At 52.5% G+C, this 16,509-nt stretch overlaps 1 protein-coding gene across 2 annotated transcripts in view; it reads left to right on the plus strand.

Moving 5' to 3' along the window:
* The window catches only part of COL26A1 (collagen type XXVI alpha 1 chain), a 164,298-nt gene that overhangs the window by 38,271 nt on the left and 109,518 nt on the right, over nt 1-16,509 (plus strand). For both annotated transcript variants that reach the window (XM_043559775.1, XM_043559776.1), the window contains exon 2: nt 7,987-8,109. In XM_043559775.1, coding sequence (XP_043415710.1) covers nt 7,987-8,109 — 123 coding nt within the window. The remainder of the gene's footprint in view (nt 1-7,986; nt 8,110-16,509) is intronic.

The following is a 16,509-nucleotide window of genomic DNA, read 5'->3' on the forward strand; positions in this document are numbered from 1 at the left end:
CGGATGCATACCCACTCCCCCTGCCCCGTTTCCTTATCTGTAAAAGTGGAGTCTCTAGCTGTCCGTGCTGCCCAGGGCTGAGTGAGAAAGAATGGGAGGTCTGACCCGCATCGGGGGCTGCAGTGAGGAGGGGGCAGGGAGCCAGGCGGCTCGAGGCCCACCCTATGAGCCCTGCTGTGGCCTGAACTGCCCGCAAGCATTGTCCCGGTGGTCTCACATGTGCCCCTCCACCTTCCCGGTTTGGGTGTGGGCTCCCGGAGGGACTTGGCTAATAAGCCCCTGCCGGGGGCTACTGAGTCCGCTCCCCAGCCGTCTGCTGATCTCAAGGGCAAGGTGGATGCAGCACGGAGTTGGGACCGAAGACCGAGCGCCAAGGCCTAAACTGACCACTTACTCAGCGTGTGACCTTGTGTCCGCTGGAGGCTCAGCCTCCTCCTCTGGTAAAGCTCCGACCTGACACTGGATGCAAAGGCTGTGTGTTAGTTTCCGAGGACCGGGAGGTCAGTGCCCTCACGCGGGCAGCTTGAGCAACAGACATGAATTTCCTCGCAGGGCTGGACGCCGGAAGTCCAAGACGGAGGTGTTGACAAGGGTGGTTTCCCTGGAGGCCCCTCTGCTTGGCTTGCGGATGACTGCCGTCTCCCCGGATCTTTGCGCCGTCTTCCCTCTGTTCGTGTTTGCATTCATATTGACACATTTCCTCTTTTTAAAAGGACAACACTCATACTGGGTTGGAACCCACCCAAATGACCCTAATGACTTCATCTAAGTCCCTCTTTAAAGACTCTATCTTGGGACACCTGAGTGGCTCCGTCGGTCAAGCATCTGACCCTTGATTTCGGCTCGGGTCATGATCTCACGGTTCAGGAGTTCGAGCCCTGCATGAGGATCATTGACAGCGTGGAGTCTGCTTGGGATTCTCTCTCTCCCCCTTTCTTTCTGCCTCTCCTGCGCACAAGCTTTCCTCAAATAAATAAGCTTAAAAAAAAAAAAAGACTCTATCTTCATATATCTTCAAACGCAGTCCCATCTGGAGTTACTGGGGGTTAGGGTTTCGACATATGAATTTGCGGGGAGGGGACACAGCTCAGCCCATAACAGTCCCTGGAACTGCTTTGCCAACCGCAAAACAGGTCTTGGGGTCCCGGGCTGGACTCTGGCCGCAGGAGAGGGTCTCTGCGTGGTCAGGAGCCAGATGGGCTGTCTGTGCCAGAGTTACTCTTTCTCTCCTGGAAGGGGGTGAGGACCTGGCTCCTCTGCCTGTATCTCTCTGGGGACCGGCCAGGGCCCCATGGGCTCTGCTTCAGGGGCGTGGCCAGAGCCATCCATACTGCCCGTCCATCGGGCCGTTGCCTTCAGGCTGCCAACCTCCACTCTCATAGAGCTCCTTGTACTCAACTGGCAGGCAGAGCCCCTGGAACTGGCCTCTGGAGGTTGGGCAGGGTTATGGCCAGGTGATTCGAATGATCAGGGCCAAGTGGAGGGGGGCCTGGAACTCAATACCCTTAACCTTGAGATGGGCGGTCGCAGGCATGGGGGCAGACCTTGTGGGGCTCAGGGCCTAGAGCCTGAGAAACGGTGTTTGGTAAGTGAGTGAATGTGGATGAGAGAAGGTCCTGCTGGGACATAGGGCCTGGGGTCAGATCGGCACACCTTTACGAGGCCTGCCCTGAGCCCACTGTCCTTGGGAGCCTATAGTTTTCTAATACGATTAGGGCTGAGACAGAGGCGTGCCCGGGACCCTGCGGAGCGTGAAGAGAGAGTCCTTTCCTGGCCAGGGCGTCCAGGAGGGGGCAGAGCCTGAATAAAGACCGGTGGAGTGGCAGTTGGCCAAACAGAAGAAGAGGAGATGGCGCGCCAGGGGGGACAGCGTGCCAGTGTGGGTGGCAACATGGAGCGTGCTGGGAGGTGGGACCAGGAAGATGGGTGGGAGCTTTGGGGGATGGGGAGCTGAGGGAGGGTTTGGAGAGGGGAGGTGACTCCGGGGACAGGACAGATTTGTGGTTTAGGGAGTGCCCTCTGGTGGCATGTAGAGGAGACTGCAGGGGACAGGGCTGGAGGCTGGGGGACCAGCAGGTACCCAGGCTGTCCAGGTGCAAGATCCAGACGGAGCAAGAGAGGGGTGTAGGAGGTGGGCTTGCCTGGCGTGCGGGCTAGTTAGCCATGGGAAGTGGGGGACGGAGAGGGTGGAGTCTGGGGCCACTGGCTGCTGGGGCTTCTGGGTAGAGGGGCCAGGAGCTTGGTGGTGTTCGTTTCCAAGATGCACTAAGTTGGGTCTGGATGGCGATGTGCTCAGTGCTGGACCATTGAAGTGTCCCACGGGCTATGGTGATGCGTGACCACTGTCTAGACAAGTAGGGCCTATGTCAGGGTTCAAGGGGAATCACTGAGGTGACTCAACATGAGGGCGGAGCAGAGCACGGGACGAGGGAAAGGGGGCAGACTGGGTGATCCTCCCGGGAGGGGAGGACGTGGTCAAAGCCCTGGGGCTTGGTTCAGGCTCAGAGCTTGGGGTCCTGCGGATGGAGGGAAAGTGTGAGTGAGATCAAGTCCCAAAGCAAAGCTCAGATGGGAGAACTGGGGGGCTCGGGGTTGGACCAGGGCTGTGGGGAGGAGGGGCTGCTGTGTTGCCACCTCCCTGGGTGGCAGGCAGCGTCGGAGACCAGTTGGTTAGTTGCATTCAGAGGTGGGCATGGCTGGGGGTGTCCTGAAGGCCCTCCCGTTCCATTGTGCCCTGATTTCCTGAAGCCACTTAGCACTTGCTGTCCCAAAGGGCCCTAAATTAAGAGTTTCGGAGCTTGGCCAAGCCATGGAGCCAAACACTTAGCTCGGTGAAAACTGCCGTAGGAGCGGCCTCGGGGTCTCCTGGAGCAGGGCCAAGTCACTTGTTCCACCCTATCGGGGACTGAGCTTGTCTCATAAGGAAAAGGAACCTGGAGGGGAGCCCTTCTGTCCCCAGGGCTGAGAATGAGTTTCCCCTCCTGGACCCTGCATGAGAACCCAGCTGGAGAGGGAGAGATGAGACGTCGAAGAGACATTTGCTGCCCGAAGATAATGCCAGTCCCTCCTGTCCTGGTGAGGGCCGCTAAGGGCACCCTCGCTGCCCAGGCAGTTCAAGGACCAGCCCCACCGCTCCCCAATTCTGTGCTCTCAGGCCAGTCCTTCCAAGAGAGTCGTAAAAGGGACATACATGTCTCCTGCCAAGCCGGTCTCTGGGTGGAGTTAATTCTGTAGTACATACAGCTCTATTCACCCACCACCCGTGCACCCTGTGCTCAGAGGGTGCCACCCAGACGTAGACTTAATGTTCAGGACATGGGGATCCTAAGACGGACCCCACACGGGAGCAGAGAGCCTGACACCAAGATTTCCTGCGATCGTGGTGCCTGGAGATGAACGGGGTTTTGAATTCCATCCGAAAAGACCTGGATCCCTCTCTCCTTGTCTCTGCCTGCCTCCTTCGTTGTTTTTGGCCACGTTTTGATTTTGGGAAGCCATTTACAGCCCATTAAAAGATCAAATGTCTGGAGATGATGAATCGAGGCACTTGAAAATGTTTTGCAATTCACAGCTCATTTCCCTATAGAACACCCCGACCCGGTGTGATTCAGAGATGGCTGGACGGCCTGTCTGTTCCAGGCGCCGGGGACGGATCTCGGGACGGAGCACTGTCCTTGGGTTGGTTCGTCCAGAAGAGAATCATGCTGGGTGCCTGGGTGGCACTGATGCTCCTTGGTAGAGCTGGAGGAAGAGCCCAGACCGCTGACATCTCGCACGATTTCCAGAGCGAGCTGGCAGGAGGAAGAGTGGAGATTCGTACGGGGGAGGTGGGACCCTGCTGGTCCCCGGGGCTGGAAGGCTGGGTTCCCTTCCCAGCTCAGCATCGGGTTTGAGCTGTGCTCTGTGAGGTTTAACTGGCCACTACTTCTCCCATCTGCAAATTAGGAAGGTCAGTCCCTGGGCTCTCATGAACACTTGGGGTTTCAGGAGCCAGCCAGTCAGCGAGACTCTGGGTTAGGTAGGACCACATGATCTTCCCATCACTAACCTCAGTCTGCTCGTGTGGCCCTCACCATAACCTTGAAAAGTGGAATTTTTTTTTAACTGAGGTTCAGAGAGGGGACGTCACTTGGCTCAAGTCACACAGCAAGTTGATGGCGGAACCATGTTTTGAACTAGGTCTCCAGGTGCCTTTGGGGAGAGGGATGGACTTTTGGTTATTTCTGTGGTCTTTCTGACTGTGCAAATGTTGCAATTTTCCTAGAAAATTGTCAAGATTTTGACTTTTTTCGACGCAAGGTCACACATAATATTTATGTATGATTTTAAATCTGTGGAATTCTTTTCTTGGTTTTGGGGTACCCGGGTACCCCAAAACCACTTTGTTTCTTCATGAATCTGGTGCTGCTGCTAAGATCTAATTTCAGCTTATTGTAGATAGTCTGTGTTCCTTTCCTTTCTCTAGCGTTTGGTATTTTGTCTGCATCCTGAGATTTCTGATGTTTCATCACTGTGTGTCTGTCTGTGTTCATCTTGCTTAGCCCCCAGTGGGCTCTTTCTGTCAAGAGCTCATGTCTTTGTTGAACTCTCTTTTCTCTTTCTTCATGTGTGTATTCCCTTTGCTCTCTCCAGTCTCCCATTCCAGAGCTACTAATCGACATAGGTTGGCACATAGTCTGTATTCTGGGTCTTTCCCCTTTTCTCCCGTATTTTCCATCTCCTTTTCCCCCTGCGGTATATCCTTGGAAAGTTCATGGCTTGGATTTCCGGCTCATCTGCTCTCTCTCTGGCTGTTTCCATGCTGGTTTTTCAGCCCATCTGTTGAGCTTTTGGTTTTTACCATCGTATATTTCATTTCCAAGCGATCTCATTTTTTTTCCCATTTCGTAATATCTTTTACAAGTGCACAATCCTCTTATCTCTTCGAGGACATTAATTATGTTTTAAAAAATTGTCTTCATCTGTTTGCTTTAGGAGTTGTCTTTTCCTGAAGTGCGATTTATTGTCTGTTGAGCTGATGCCTTTCTTTCACGGTGCTGGCCTTTTTTTCTGGAATAATTTGAGAATCGTGGTATTTGGGGGTTCCCACTGGTTTGTCTCTTTTACTGTTTATTGCTTTGTTGCCTCTTGGAGGGCTGGTAGTAGGTGCAGGGTAGAGAAGGAATGTGCAAGAATGCAGTTGTATAAACTCAAGAGGGTCGCGGTTTCTCCGGGGGGGGGGGTCATCAGCTTTTGAGGGACCCACTTCCAACCACACCTGTGTCCTGGCAGGTGAACCCAATGCCTGATTCTCGACATCAGCAGGGGTAGGGATCAGGTCCTACCCATCTGACTCCTTGTACTGTGGTCCTCTGGTAGTCACCTCTGGGTCCCTCCTCTATCGGACTAGCCGCATCAGCTGCTCCTGAGTCCCTTTCCCCGTGTGTTTCTGGTGCCTCCTTCAACTTTGTTCTACTGACTTTTAGTTCCTCAAAATTTCTGGCTGAGTTTTATTTTTATTTATTTATATTTTCTGCTTTATTGAGTTATGATCGACAAATTTAAAAAAGCAGGTATTTCCCCCCCATGCTTCAACCCCCCAAAGGTATACAACATGATGACTTAATATACATATACATTGTAAAATGATTACTACAGATGATTAACATTCATCACCTCACATAGTTACCATCGTTTGTTTTGGTTTGTGGTGCGAACACTTAAGATCTACTCTCCCAGCAAATTTCAAGTACCCTATTCAGTATAATTAACTATAATCACCATGTGCAGATTTAATCTGTATATTAGGTCCCGGAACTTACTCATCTTACAACTGCCAGTTTGTGTTCTTTGATAACATCTCCCCATCTCCCCTCTCCTCCCGCCCTCCCCCAACTCCTGGCAACCCCTGTGCTACTCTGGTTTTTCTAGTCTCTGGTGCTTGTGGTTTTGGATTCCACATGCAAATGAGATCACACTGCATTTGTCTTTCAGTGTCTGGCTTCTTAGCATAACATCCTCCAGGTTCATCCACGTTATCACAAATGGTAGGATTTCCTTCCTTTTTTTTCAATCTTTTTTTTTTTTTAAAGCTTATTTATTTATTTTGAGAGAAAGAGAGAGAGCAAGCAGGGGAGGGGTAGAGAGAGAGGGGAAGAGAGAATCACGAGTAGGCTCTGCACTGTCAGCACAGAGCCCAGTGGGGGGCTTGAACCCACGAACTGTGAGATCATGACCCGAGCAGAAACCAAGAGTCAGATGCTTCACCGACTGAGCCACCCAGGGACCCCTTTTTTTATGGCTGAATAACATTCTGTCGTGTGTGTGTGTGTGTGTGTGTGTGTGTGTGTTCTAAATTTTCTTTGTCCATTCATTCATGGATGGACACTTCGGTTTCCATCTTGGCTGTTGTGAATAATGCTGCAGTGAGCATGGAGTGCAGAGATCTCTTCCAGATACTGATATTGTTTCCTTTGGATATGTACCCAGAAGTGCAATTCCTGAATCCTATGGTAGTTCCGTTTTTAATTTCTTTCAAGAACCTAGCAAAGTGGCTGCACCAAGGTACATCACCATCAGCAGCACACCAGGGTTGCCTTTTCTCCGAACCTTCACCAGCACTTGTTACCTTATTTCCCTTCGATAGTAGCCATCCTGACGAGTGTGAGGTGACCTCTCGTTTCGATTTGCGTTTTCTTGATGTTGAGTGATGTCGAGCGCCTTCTCATATACTTGGTGGCCGTCCGTATGTCTTTGGAAAAATTTCTCTTCAGGTCCTTCTGGCCATTAAACTCAGACTATTTGTTTTTTTGCTATTGAGTCTTTTGAGTTCCTTGTATGTTTTGGATATTGACCCCTTATAAGAGATGCGGTCTACAAAAATCCCAAAGCTTCCGCAAAGGCATTTTTGTCCGTGGCTGGCTGCCACATTATTGTTACTGAGTGGGGGGGAGGGGGGACGGTGGCGGGTTGTGTGTGTGTGAATGGGGGATCTCCTATCCACCATCTTGCTGATGTCCCAACAGGGGCTTGTTTTTAGATTTCCAGTTTCTAGGATCTGGGGATGGAAGGGGGAGACGGGAGTATGTGCTTTTCTGCCATCTGGATCCAATCTCCATGTTGTTTGCGTATGTCCCTTCCTCCCCACTGCCACACCCCAGCTCAGGCCTCTGTACCTCTTACACAGTGCACCAGAGGAAGTGCTCTAAACTCAGACCCGTGGGGCATCCCTCTGGGGAGTCCTTCAATGGCTCCCCGCTGACTTCATGATAAGACCCACATCTAGCCTGGCAGGCACCGTGCCTTTCTCCTGGCTCCTCCCCTTCCTCCAACCTTTGGTCCACCTGTAATTGCATTTGCTGTGGGCTGACGGTTACCTTTCGGTACTCAGGTGGTTGGCCTTTCTTAGGACCGGGGTCCGGTGCCCTACTGTGTTCCCATAGCTCCCTGTGTGTGTCCTTTCATTGCACTTATGGCCCCGGGTTCCTGTGGATTTTAATCACTTCCTTTTCTTAAAGTTTTCAATGTTTATTTGAGAGAGAGAGAGAGAGAGAGAGAGAGAGAGAGAGACAGAACGTGAGCAGGGGAGGGGTAGCGAGAGAGGGAGACACAGAATCTGAAGCAGGCTCCAGGCTCCGAGCTGTCAGCACAGAGCCTGATGCGGGGCTCAAACCCAAGAACCGTGAGATCCTGACCTGAGCCCAAGTCGGATGCTTAACGACTGAGCCACCCAGGCGCCTCTTAATCACTTCCTTCTTATTCTTCCTCACCAGAGTGGGATTTCTCTGTGGGCAGGGGTTGATTCTGAGGACTTGATGACAGGTATGATGCCAGGACTTGGTGGCCAAAGGGTATGGCTACTCTCCCTTCCCCTTGGACCTGGTCCCAGGGTCTCAGTGGGCCCCTTATCCCCCAGCCTCGTGGAGGGGCCCCTCCTCAACCATCACGGCCTTTTGACCCGCAGTCAGCCCCTCAGTAATAACGTCACGACTGTTGCTTTCCCCACAGGCACTGGTGCCATCACACGGTGACGCGGACGGTGTCCTGCCAGGTGCAGAATGGCTCCGAGACCGTGGTCCAGCGCGTGTACCAGAGCTGCCGGTGGCCCGGGCCCTGTGCCAACCTTGTGAGGTAAAGGCTGTGGGGCTGGCCACCTCTGCTCTTCCTTTCTGCTCCTTTGGATGAATCGGACCCCAGCACAAGCTGCTGGGGAGGGGGGTTGACGCTTGGAAACAAGAACTGAGCATGCATTTACGCAGCACCTTTTGTGCACAGACCATGGGGGGCGGGTATGTGCGGGCCAGATGAAAGAGACACGCTTCCTACCCTGAAAGACCTTCATAATCCAGGGGGCATTTGATGAGCAGAAGAGCACCATAGACAGCGAGTGGGCGGAGGGGACAGGGGGATGGAGAAGGGCCGGTGAGACCCCTCTCAGCCCCGCCCCTGACTGCCCCCACTCTACTCAGCTGTGCCCCTCATGGCCCCGCCCCTCAGGCCCCGCCCCTCAGGCCCCATCCCTCATGGCCCCGCCCCTCACGGCCCCGCCCCTCACGGCCCCACCTCTCTTACAGCCCCCACCCACAGCCCTCAGGCAGCTCTCAGATTCATAGGAAGAGATCTGAATTCCTGGGGCCACATTCGAGGTCTCTGAGACCCCACCTCATCTGCCTCCTAGTCCTCTCCCCCTCCAGTCCCTTTTCTGGCTCCAGCTTCCTTTACTCTCCACTCCACACCTGTCCGGCCGTGGGTTTCTGCCTCCAAGACCCTTTGCCCCTCTCTGCCTGGGACCACCCTTCTCAAATTCCAAATCCTGCCCAAACGAACAAAAAACCAGAAACAGACTCATACATACAGAGGACAAACTAGTGGTTGCCAGAGTGGTTTGGGAAAAGTAAGTCATGAGATTAAGAGTCACGGGGTGAAAAGCACAGTATCGGCGATATAGTCAGTAATATGGGAATAACTTGGTATGGTGACAGACGGTGAAGACACTTATCATAGCATTTTGTGATGTATATAATTGTCCAGCCACGATGTTGTGCACCTGAAACTAGCTATATGTCAACTACACTTCAATTAAAAAAAAAACACTTTTGGGGCGCCTGGGTGACTCAGTCAGTTAGGCGTCCACCTTCGGCTCAGGTCATGATCTAAGGTTTGTGGGTTCGAACCCCACATCTGCCACACACCGCAGACCCTGCTTGGGATTCTCTCCCTCTCTCTCTCTGCCCTTCTGCCCTCCTTTGAAAATAAATAAACTTAAAAAAAAAAACTTTTACAGCAACCCCCATTCGTGTGTGACCAAATATCTAGGTATTCTGGTCTAACCAGAGTGACACAGATTAACCATCCCAGGGTCATCATAAATTGGGTGTGTTTTCATCACCAAGGATGGATGAGCCCGGGGGTCGGGGCCCTTGCCTGCACAGTGGTGCCCCCTACAGGGCTCAGCGTGCAGCCAATGCCCAGAATCAGAATCAGCTTTGCAGCTGCTCTGCTGGGACCCACGAATGCGGCAGCGATTCTGGTCCTGGGCCACACAGGCTGCAGAGCTCGCCGGGGAGAGGGTGGCTTGTTTCTTTTCTAGATTTTTCATTCTACCTTTCATGGTTATTGCTGTCATTGTTATTAGGAAGAACGTGATATATACTCACTGTCCAAAAAAAAAAAAAATCCCAAATATTACAGAAATTGAGCATTGTTCCTCTCGAATTACACCTACATGATCCCCATTATTAGTATTAACGGTACGTCTCCTCTGTGCCTCCTCTATAACGGACTCTGCTCCTCTTATACACATATATGCATTTCCTTAAACAAAGACCAGATGGTGTTCTTTTGTCCTGCAACTTGCTTCCCCCCAGAACAATATTTTGCAATCACTTCCCGTACAGCCACCTCCTTTTTAACGGCTGTTCAAAGCCCCTTCATTGCAGTGAAGCATCATCATTGATGCCCCTTGTCCTCAACGAATGGATATTTAAATTGGCTTCCTCGTTTTAACTGCTACAGACTGTACTTCAGTCAGCATCATGATATGTATTTAACACTTCTACATGTTTAAAAGATTTTTTTAAGTTTATTTATTTATTTTGAGAGAGAAAGAGCATGAGTGGGGGAGGGGCAGAGAGAGAGAGAGAGAGAGAGAATCCCAAGCAGGCTCCTCACTGTCAGCACAGAGCCCAACTTGGGGCTCGAGTTCACGAAACTGTGAGGTTATGACCTGAGCCAAAATCGAGTGTCGGACACTTTTACACGTTTTTTTAAAAATTTTTTAATGTTTATTTATTTTTGAGAGAGAGAGAGAGACAGACAGAGTGTGAGCAAGGGAGGGGCAGAGAGAGGGGGAGACACAGAATCCGAAGCGGACTCCAGGCTCTGAGCTGTCAGCACAGAGCCTGACGCGGGGCTTGAACTCAACAAACCGTGAGATCATGACCTGAGCTGAAGTCGGATGCTTAACTGACTGAGCCACCCAGGCGCCCCTATTTTCATAATTTAAAAATTTTTTCATAGCGTTTTTTTTTTTTTTTTAATTTTTCTTTTCCCCAGCGTTTTTATTTATTTTGGGGACAGAGAGAGACAGAGCATGAACGGGGGAGGGGCAGAGAGAGAAGGAGACACAGAATCGGAAACAGGCTCCAGGCTCCGAGCCATCAGCCCAGAGCCTGACGCGGGGCTCGAACTCCCGGACCGCGAGATCGTGACCTGGCTGAAATCGGACGCTTAACCGACTGCGCCACCCAGGCGCCCCCATAGCGTTTTAACAGTAGAGGTTCTTAGCTTGGGGTCCACATTATACACGAGTATGTTTGCAATTATTCCTTCTATAAAGGGAATGGCTAAGTGGAGACATCCATTTTATTTTATTTTTATTTTTTATTTTGGGGGGGCAGAAGGGAGGAGGGAGGGGGAGAATCTTAAGCAGGCTCCACACTCAGCGTGGAGCTGGACGTGGGGCTCGATCCCATGATCTGGGATCATGATCTGAGTTGAAATCAAGAGTCAGACGCTCAACCAACTGAGCCACCCAGGCACCCAGATGTGTCCATTTTAAATTTTAAGAGAAAGGTCTGCTTTTAACTGCTGTGCTGGAGGGATGGCCAGTGGATCCGTAAATGAAGAAACAGATGCTGACCCCCCCACCTACCTTTTCAGCAGAAGGCACAGAGGCCCCCCCCGCCCTTTGCTTAACTCCCCTGGGCCCCCAGGAGCTGAATTCCTGGGTCTTCCCTGCCTTTGTCATCAGCAGGAAGCCTCAGATGACCAGGTCACCACCTCTGGATCTTAGGAGCATCTTCTGAGAGAAGGGTCTTTGGAGTCTGGTCTGTAAGTGACCCCAACAGGGTGGACTTCGGCTCTCAGCTCAGTGTGAGGAATGGGTGCCCCGCTCTTCCAATAGGGAGGCCGGCCCCTGAGAAGCAAGGCTATACCCGCCTCAGTTCGAACACCTGCATCTTGCTTTTTGTAGAGGGGAGCCAAGCTTGGGAACAGCTCTCTCCAAGAGATGGAATTTGGGACACTTGGGTGGTTCAGTCGGTTAAGCATCCAACTCGGGCCCAGGTCATGATCTCATGGTTCATGGGTTTGAGCCCCACATCGGGCTCTGTGCCGACAGCTCAGAGCCTGGAGCCTGTTTCAAATTCTGTGTCTCCCTCTCTCTCTGCCCCTCCCCTGCTTGTGCTCTGTCTCTGTCTCCTAAAAATAAATAAACATTAAAAAGAATTTAAAAAGTGGGCCATCAGGATTCCTTAACTCAAAACCCTTGGAAGGACGGCTTTCTTCATGTCAAAATGATAAGTTGAGGCTTTTATACTTTGTAAAAAATACAATAAGCCATCTTTAAGAAAAGCCACATAAGCTAACTACTGAATCTCTGACCTCAACCGGACAAATTTCCCAAATGATCACTAATTTTCACAACTGCCCTTTGCTTTAGGACTCCAGCAATTATCTGGACACTTTTCAGAAGCATCAGGGTCTGGTCCTCAGTGTGGGTGTTTAACAGGCCTTCGGAGAGTTCTCTCCCTCTCCTTGGCGTTAGGAGCTGAGAACAGAATGTTCGGTCACATCAGACACACATTTGTCCTGCGCCTTCCCTTTGTTGAGTAAGACTTAATTCTCTTTCTTTAGAGGAATTCCGTATTTCTGCTCTCAATTATCACTGCCACTGAAATTACTATTACTTGCTCAGGAATGAGGTGTTCCTCTCTCTCCAGTAACTCCTATCTGAGTTAGGATTGGGGTGCATCCCCTCAGTCTTTGGCCTTGGGCTGCCGGCTGGGCAGGGAGAGGAAGGACGGCCGGGTGTGGCGCTGTCACCAGCTCCCTGGCCACCTGGGGCACCGTGTGCGCTCCCATCCCGGTCCAGGGTTTGCTGGCTTCATATATAAGAGGCGTTGTATTTATAGTAGCTGCTCGCTGGTCTCTCCAGTGCCTCTGTCAGATCAAGGTACTGCCCTGCCCCAAACCTTCCAGAAGCTTCCGTCTCTGTTATGGTAAAGTCTGTACCCCTCTCCACCGCTGATCAGCGTCTCACGTGACATGGACCCTGTTCCCCTCCTGACCCCAGAGCCCTCCATGGGCTGCCCTGTTCCTTGGGCTCTGTCCACATGGACCACCCCGTCCTTCCTCAGGGCCTTCACATCTGCTCATTTTTCCGCCCAGCCCGGTTTCAGCCCTGGAACAGCTGAATCTCCTGACCTGATTCAGTGGCTTTCCTCCCTGGCACCTGTCACTTTCCAGCCCCTTATCCCGCTTTATCTTAACGCTGGTCACCGTGTGCAACAACACAGCGTCTGTTCTGTGCTCAAGATCAAAGGTGTCAGAACACTTTGAATTCCTGCACAGGGTGTGCGTGATGGTGAGAACTGTGAATAAGACAGTTTGTTGCGAAGGCAAGTCCTTGTCTTATAAACTGATCCACAAACTCGCCACTGGGAGATTGAAGCTCAGAGAGCAGAGTGACTTGCCCAAGGTCCAAAGGATAGTCACAAAGGGACACCTGGGTGGCTCAGTCGATTAAGCGTCTGACTTGGGCTCGGGTCGTGGTCTCGCAGTTTGTGGGTTCGAGCCCCGTGTTGGGAGCTCGGACGGAGCCTGGAGCCTGCTTTGGATTCTGTGTCTCCCTCTCTCTCTCTGCTCCTCCCCCACTCATTTGCTCTGTTTCTCTCTCTCCCAAAAATAAGCAAACAACAACAAATTAAAAAAAAAAAAAGAATAGTCACAAGGATTGAATTGGGTTTACAGGCCCCAGAAGGATGCTCCTGAGATTTTATGACCCAGCCCCTTTCCTCTACCAAATAAGTACTTGTTGACCTCCTCCTGCGTACAGGCCTTGGGGAGGCCTCAGGAGAGCGTGATGTGAGAACCCAGACCAGGCCCTGACTTGGGGAGCCCATGACCGAGTAGCGGTGGTGGTGGTGGTGGTGGGGGGCATTCGTCAAACCACAGCAGAAACAGGCACACAGTCGCATCTGTCATCTCTGCTGTGCGGGAGCAAGTTGCCCTGAGAGTGGAGCCAGAGACGGGGTGTGGACCCCCAACCCTGGGCTTCCCTGAGCTGGGGTTTTCTGTGAGGGGATTTATCCAGGTATGAAACAGCCCAGGATTGTGTAGCTCTGTCCCAGTGCAGTTATTAAGCCAATAGTATTCTCGAGATCTTGGGCCCCGTGGACTTCACTCTCTGCCAGCTCCTGTGTGTCTGCCGTGTCGCTCTGCACGGTCACAGAAGGGCGGCCGCAGCTCCGGGCATCAACAACAGTCTCCCAAATAAAGGAGCCCGGGGATGTGGTGCACGGTTGCCTCCTATCAGAGGGCACTGTCTTTTCCAGGGCCCCCCGGAGGTTCCCCTGAGGTCTCACCGGTCAGGATTTGTCCTCTGAGCCTGGGCGTCCCTGACTCTAAAGTAGGGGCGGTAGAAGGCTTCCCCAGGGGGCTGTCGGAGGATGATGTGAGGCGGGCTTGTGAGAAGTGCCGTGGGCATGCAAGCCGGGGCTGGGCCATGGCTGAGCTCGGAAGCAGATCCCAGGCGTATCGCCCCGGGAGCAGCCCTTAGTGGACGGCCAACCTCATCACGCTCTGAAGCTGCGTTTTTCCCCCCTGAGGTTAGGATGGCCAACCCCGGCCGAGCCCCCCCAGAGCTGCCTTGTGTCGTGTCGTGTTGCTTATAGTCCTGGCTGCCCAGTGTGCCTTGACACGTTTCAACCTCAGCGTTTACGTGGAAGTTTCTAGGTTTCCGTATTTCTTGCCTCTGCCACCTCCGGAGCTGTGGGCGGTGCGGCGGCACCAGGCATGATGGGGACCCTGCCTGCCCCCACCCCCTGGGCCACAGAGCAGGGCTCCTGGGGCAAATGGACTTCCCACCCAGGCAAGAAGAACCCGTGTCCTGGCCCCTCCTCCAGCTGTTCCAGCCATGTTCCTCCTTGCGGGCAAGCAGTCCGTGGGGCCAGGGGGAGCCTAAGCCCCTCTTCTGGACCATTCTCTGGCCACCTGGGTAAATAGCCCTGAGGGCTTCCGGCTCGGCTCTGGCCTCGTCCCCGAATCTGGGGGACTGTGCGTGGTGGGTACACCCCGAAGCCCACGGGGCTGGCGAGGGTGGCTGTTTACAGGAGGGGCTGGCCTGGCTGGAGCTGGATGACGTGGGCTGGGTCTGCACACAGAGCGGGCGGTGGAGCCGGGGGTAGGAAGAGAAGGGGTGGGGGCTGGGGTTTCACTTGGTTCCTTTGTAAAAATGACGATAGGACCTGCCTCGTGGGAGGGCTTTGGGGATTCAGTGCTGAGGCGTGTCTAGGCCAGTGTTGGCCGTGACAAACCCCAGGACCTTGGTAGGACTCTGAAAGGAGGTACAAATGTCAGGTGAATGACGAGTGGCTGGCAAGAGAGCGCAGGAGCACGTTTCCTGCCCGAGGGCGGGGGGCACCTGCACTGGCGCCCCCCCTGCTGCCCGCGGCTGCTCGCTGCCGGGTCTGTGCGGGGCCGTGGCGGGAAGAAGGGGTTTCTGCATTTCTGCATAGTTGGATTTAGGGATCGGCATGGCTGTAATCCTTGGTGGGGCCTCTCTTGGCAGAAGGCTTGGAAGTCAGCACGTTATGTCATTACATCCTGATGACATTTTTATGACAAAAGTATGCAGGTGGGGGAAGGGAGGGTGTGGTAGTGTTCAGAATGCACTTGGGGACGGGCATGTGCCCCCAGTGCCTCCCCGGCCCCTACCCTCTCCCCCAGGAGCCCCACGCAGACCTCTTTGCTTGCATTTTTTTTCCCCCCGCTCAGCCCTTCCTGCAAATATTCATGGAGGGCCCTACTGTGTGCCAGAGGGGAACGTGATGGAGAGTAAGACCAAGTCGTTTTCCCCATGGACTTTATATTCAGCTAAATATGAAAACGAGAAAAAATATTGCCTCGTAATGAGTGCGTCACCTTCAGATAGGGTGATGTGGCCGGGCACGGACTGGGGCTACTTCAGAGCAGGTAGAGGAGACACCCTGGGGGGATGATGTTGATGCTGAGCAAAGAGTGAGGAGAAACAGCTTCTGTGTGATGATCGGGAAGGGTGGTCGGTGCAAAGGCCCTGAGAAAGGGAGGTCCCAGACGAAGGAACAGAGAGGAGGTCCGTGTCCAGGAGCAGAGCAGCTGAGGAGGAGGGTGTAGGCAGAGGCTGATCTCTGTGGGCTTAAGTTGGGCTTTGAGTCAGTGTATCGGGAAGCCATGGAGAGTTTTAAGTAGAGATGAGAAATGATCTGATTGAGGTTTCTTTCTGATCAGCTTTTTATTTTGAGAGCAACGTCAATTCCCGTGAAGTTGTAAGAAATAATACAGAGAGATTCCGTATGTTTCGTCTCTTTTTTGGATCCCGTGTACTGTTCATTCTATTCCTCTCAATGATGACATCTTGCAGAATGAGAGAATGTGTCACAACCAGCGCATTGAGATACTGACATTAATGCAGTCAAGACACAGAATATTCTCTGCGCCGCAGGACCCTGCATATTGCCCTTCTGAAGCCACACCCACTCTCCTCCTGCTCCCCAATGCCTCCCAAATCCCTGGTAACCACCAATCTGTTCTCTACCTTTAAAACTTTGCCATTTCAGGGCGCCTGGGTGGCTCAGTCGGTTAAGCATCTGACTTCGACTCGAGTCACGATCTCACGGTTCATGGGTTCGAGCCGCGCTTCAGGCTTTGTGCTGACAGCTCAGAGCCCGGAGCCTGCTTCGGATCCTGTGTCTCCCTCTCTCTCTGCCCCTCCCCCCACCCATGCTCTGTCTGTCTCTCTCTCTCTCTCAAAAATAAATAAACATTTAAAAAAATTAAAAAAACCTTTGCCATTTCAAGAACGGAACGAAAAGTAGGTAAACTTTGGGCAGTGGGTTTTTTCTCTCATCGTAATTTTCCGGAGAGTGATCTGGGCTGTTGAGTGTACAAGCAGTTCGTTCCTTTTTCATTGCCGAATAGTATTCCACGGCGTGCGTGTACCAGGTGGTTTAGCCATTTATCTGTTGAGAGACATCTGGGTTGTTTCCAGTT

This window comes from Prionailurus bengalensis, chromosome E3 (assembly GCF_016509475.1).
Source record: "Prionailurus bengalensis isolate Pbe53 chromosome E3, Fcat_Pben_1.1_paternal_pri, whole genome shotgun sequence".
Classification (NCBI taxonomy): Eukaryota; Metazoa; Chordata; class Mammalia; order Carnivora; family Felidae; genus Prionailurus; species Prionailurus bengalensis.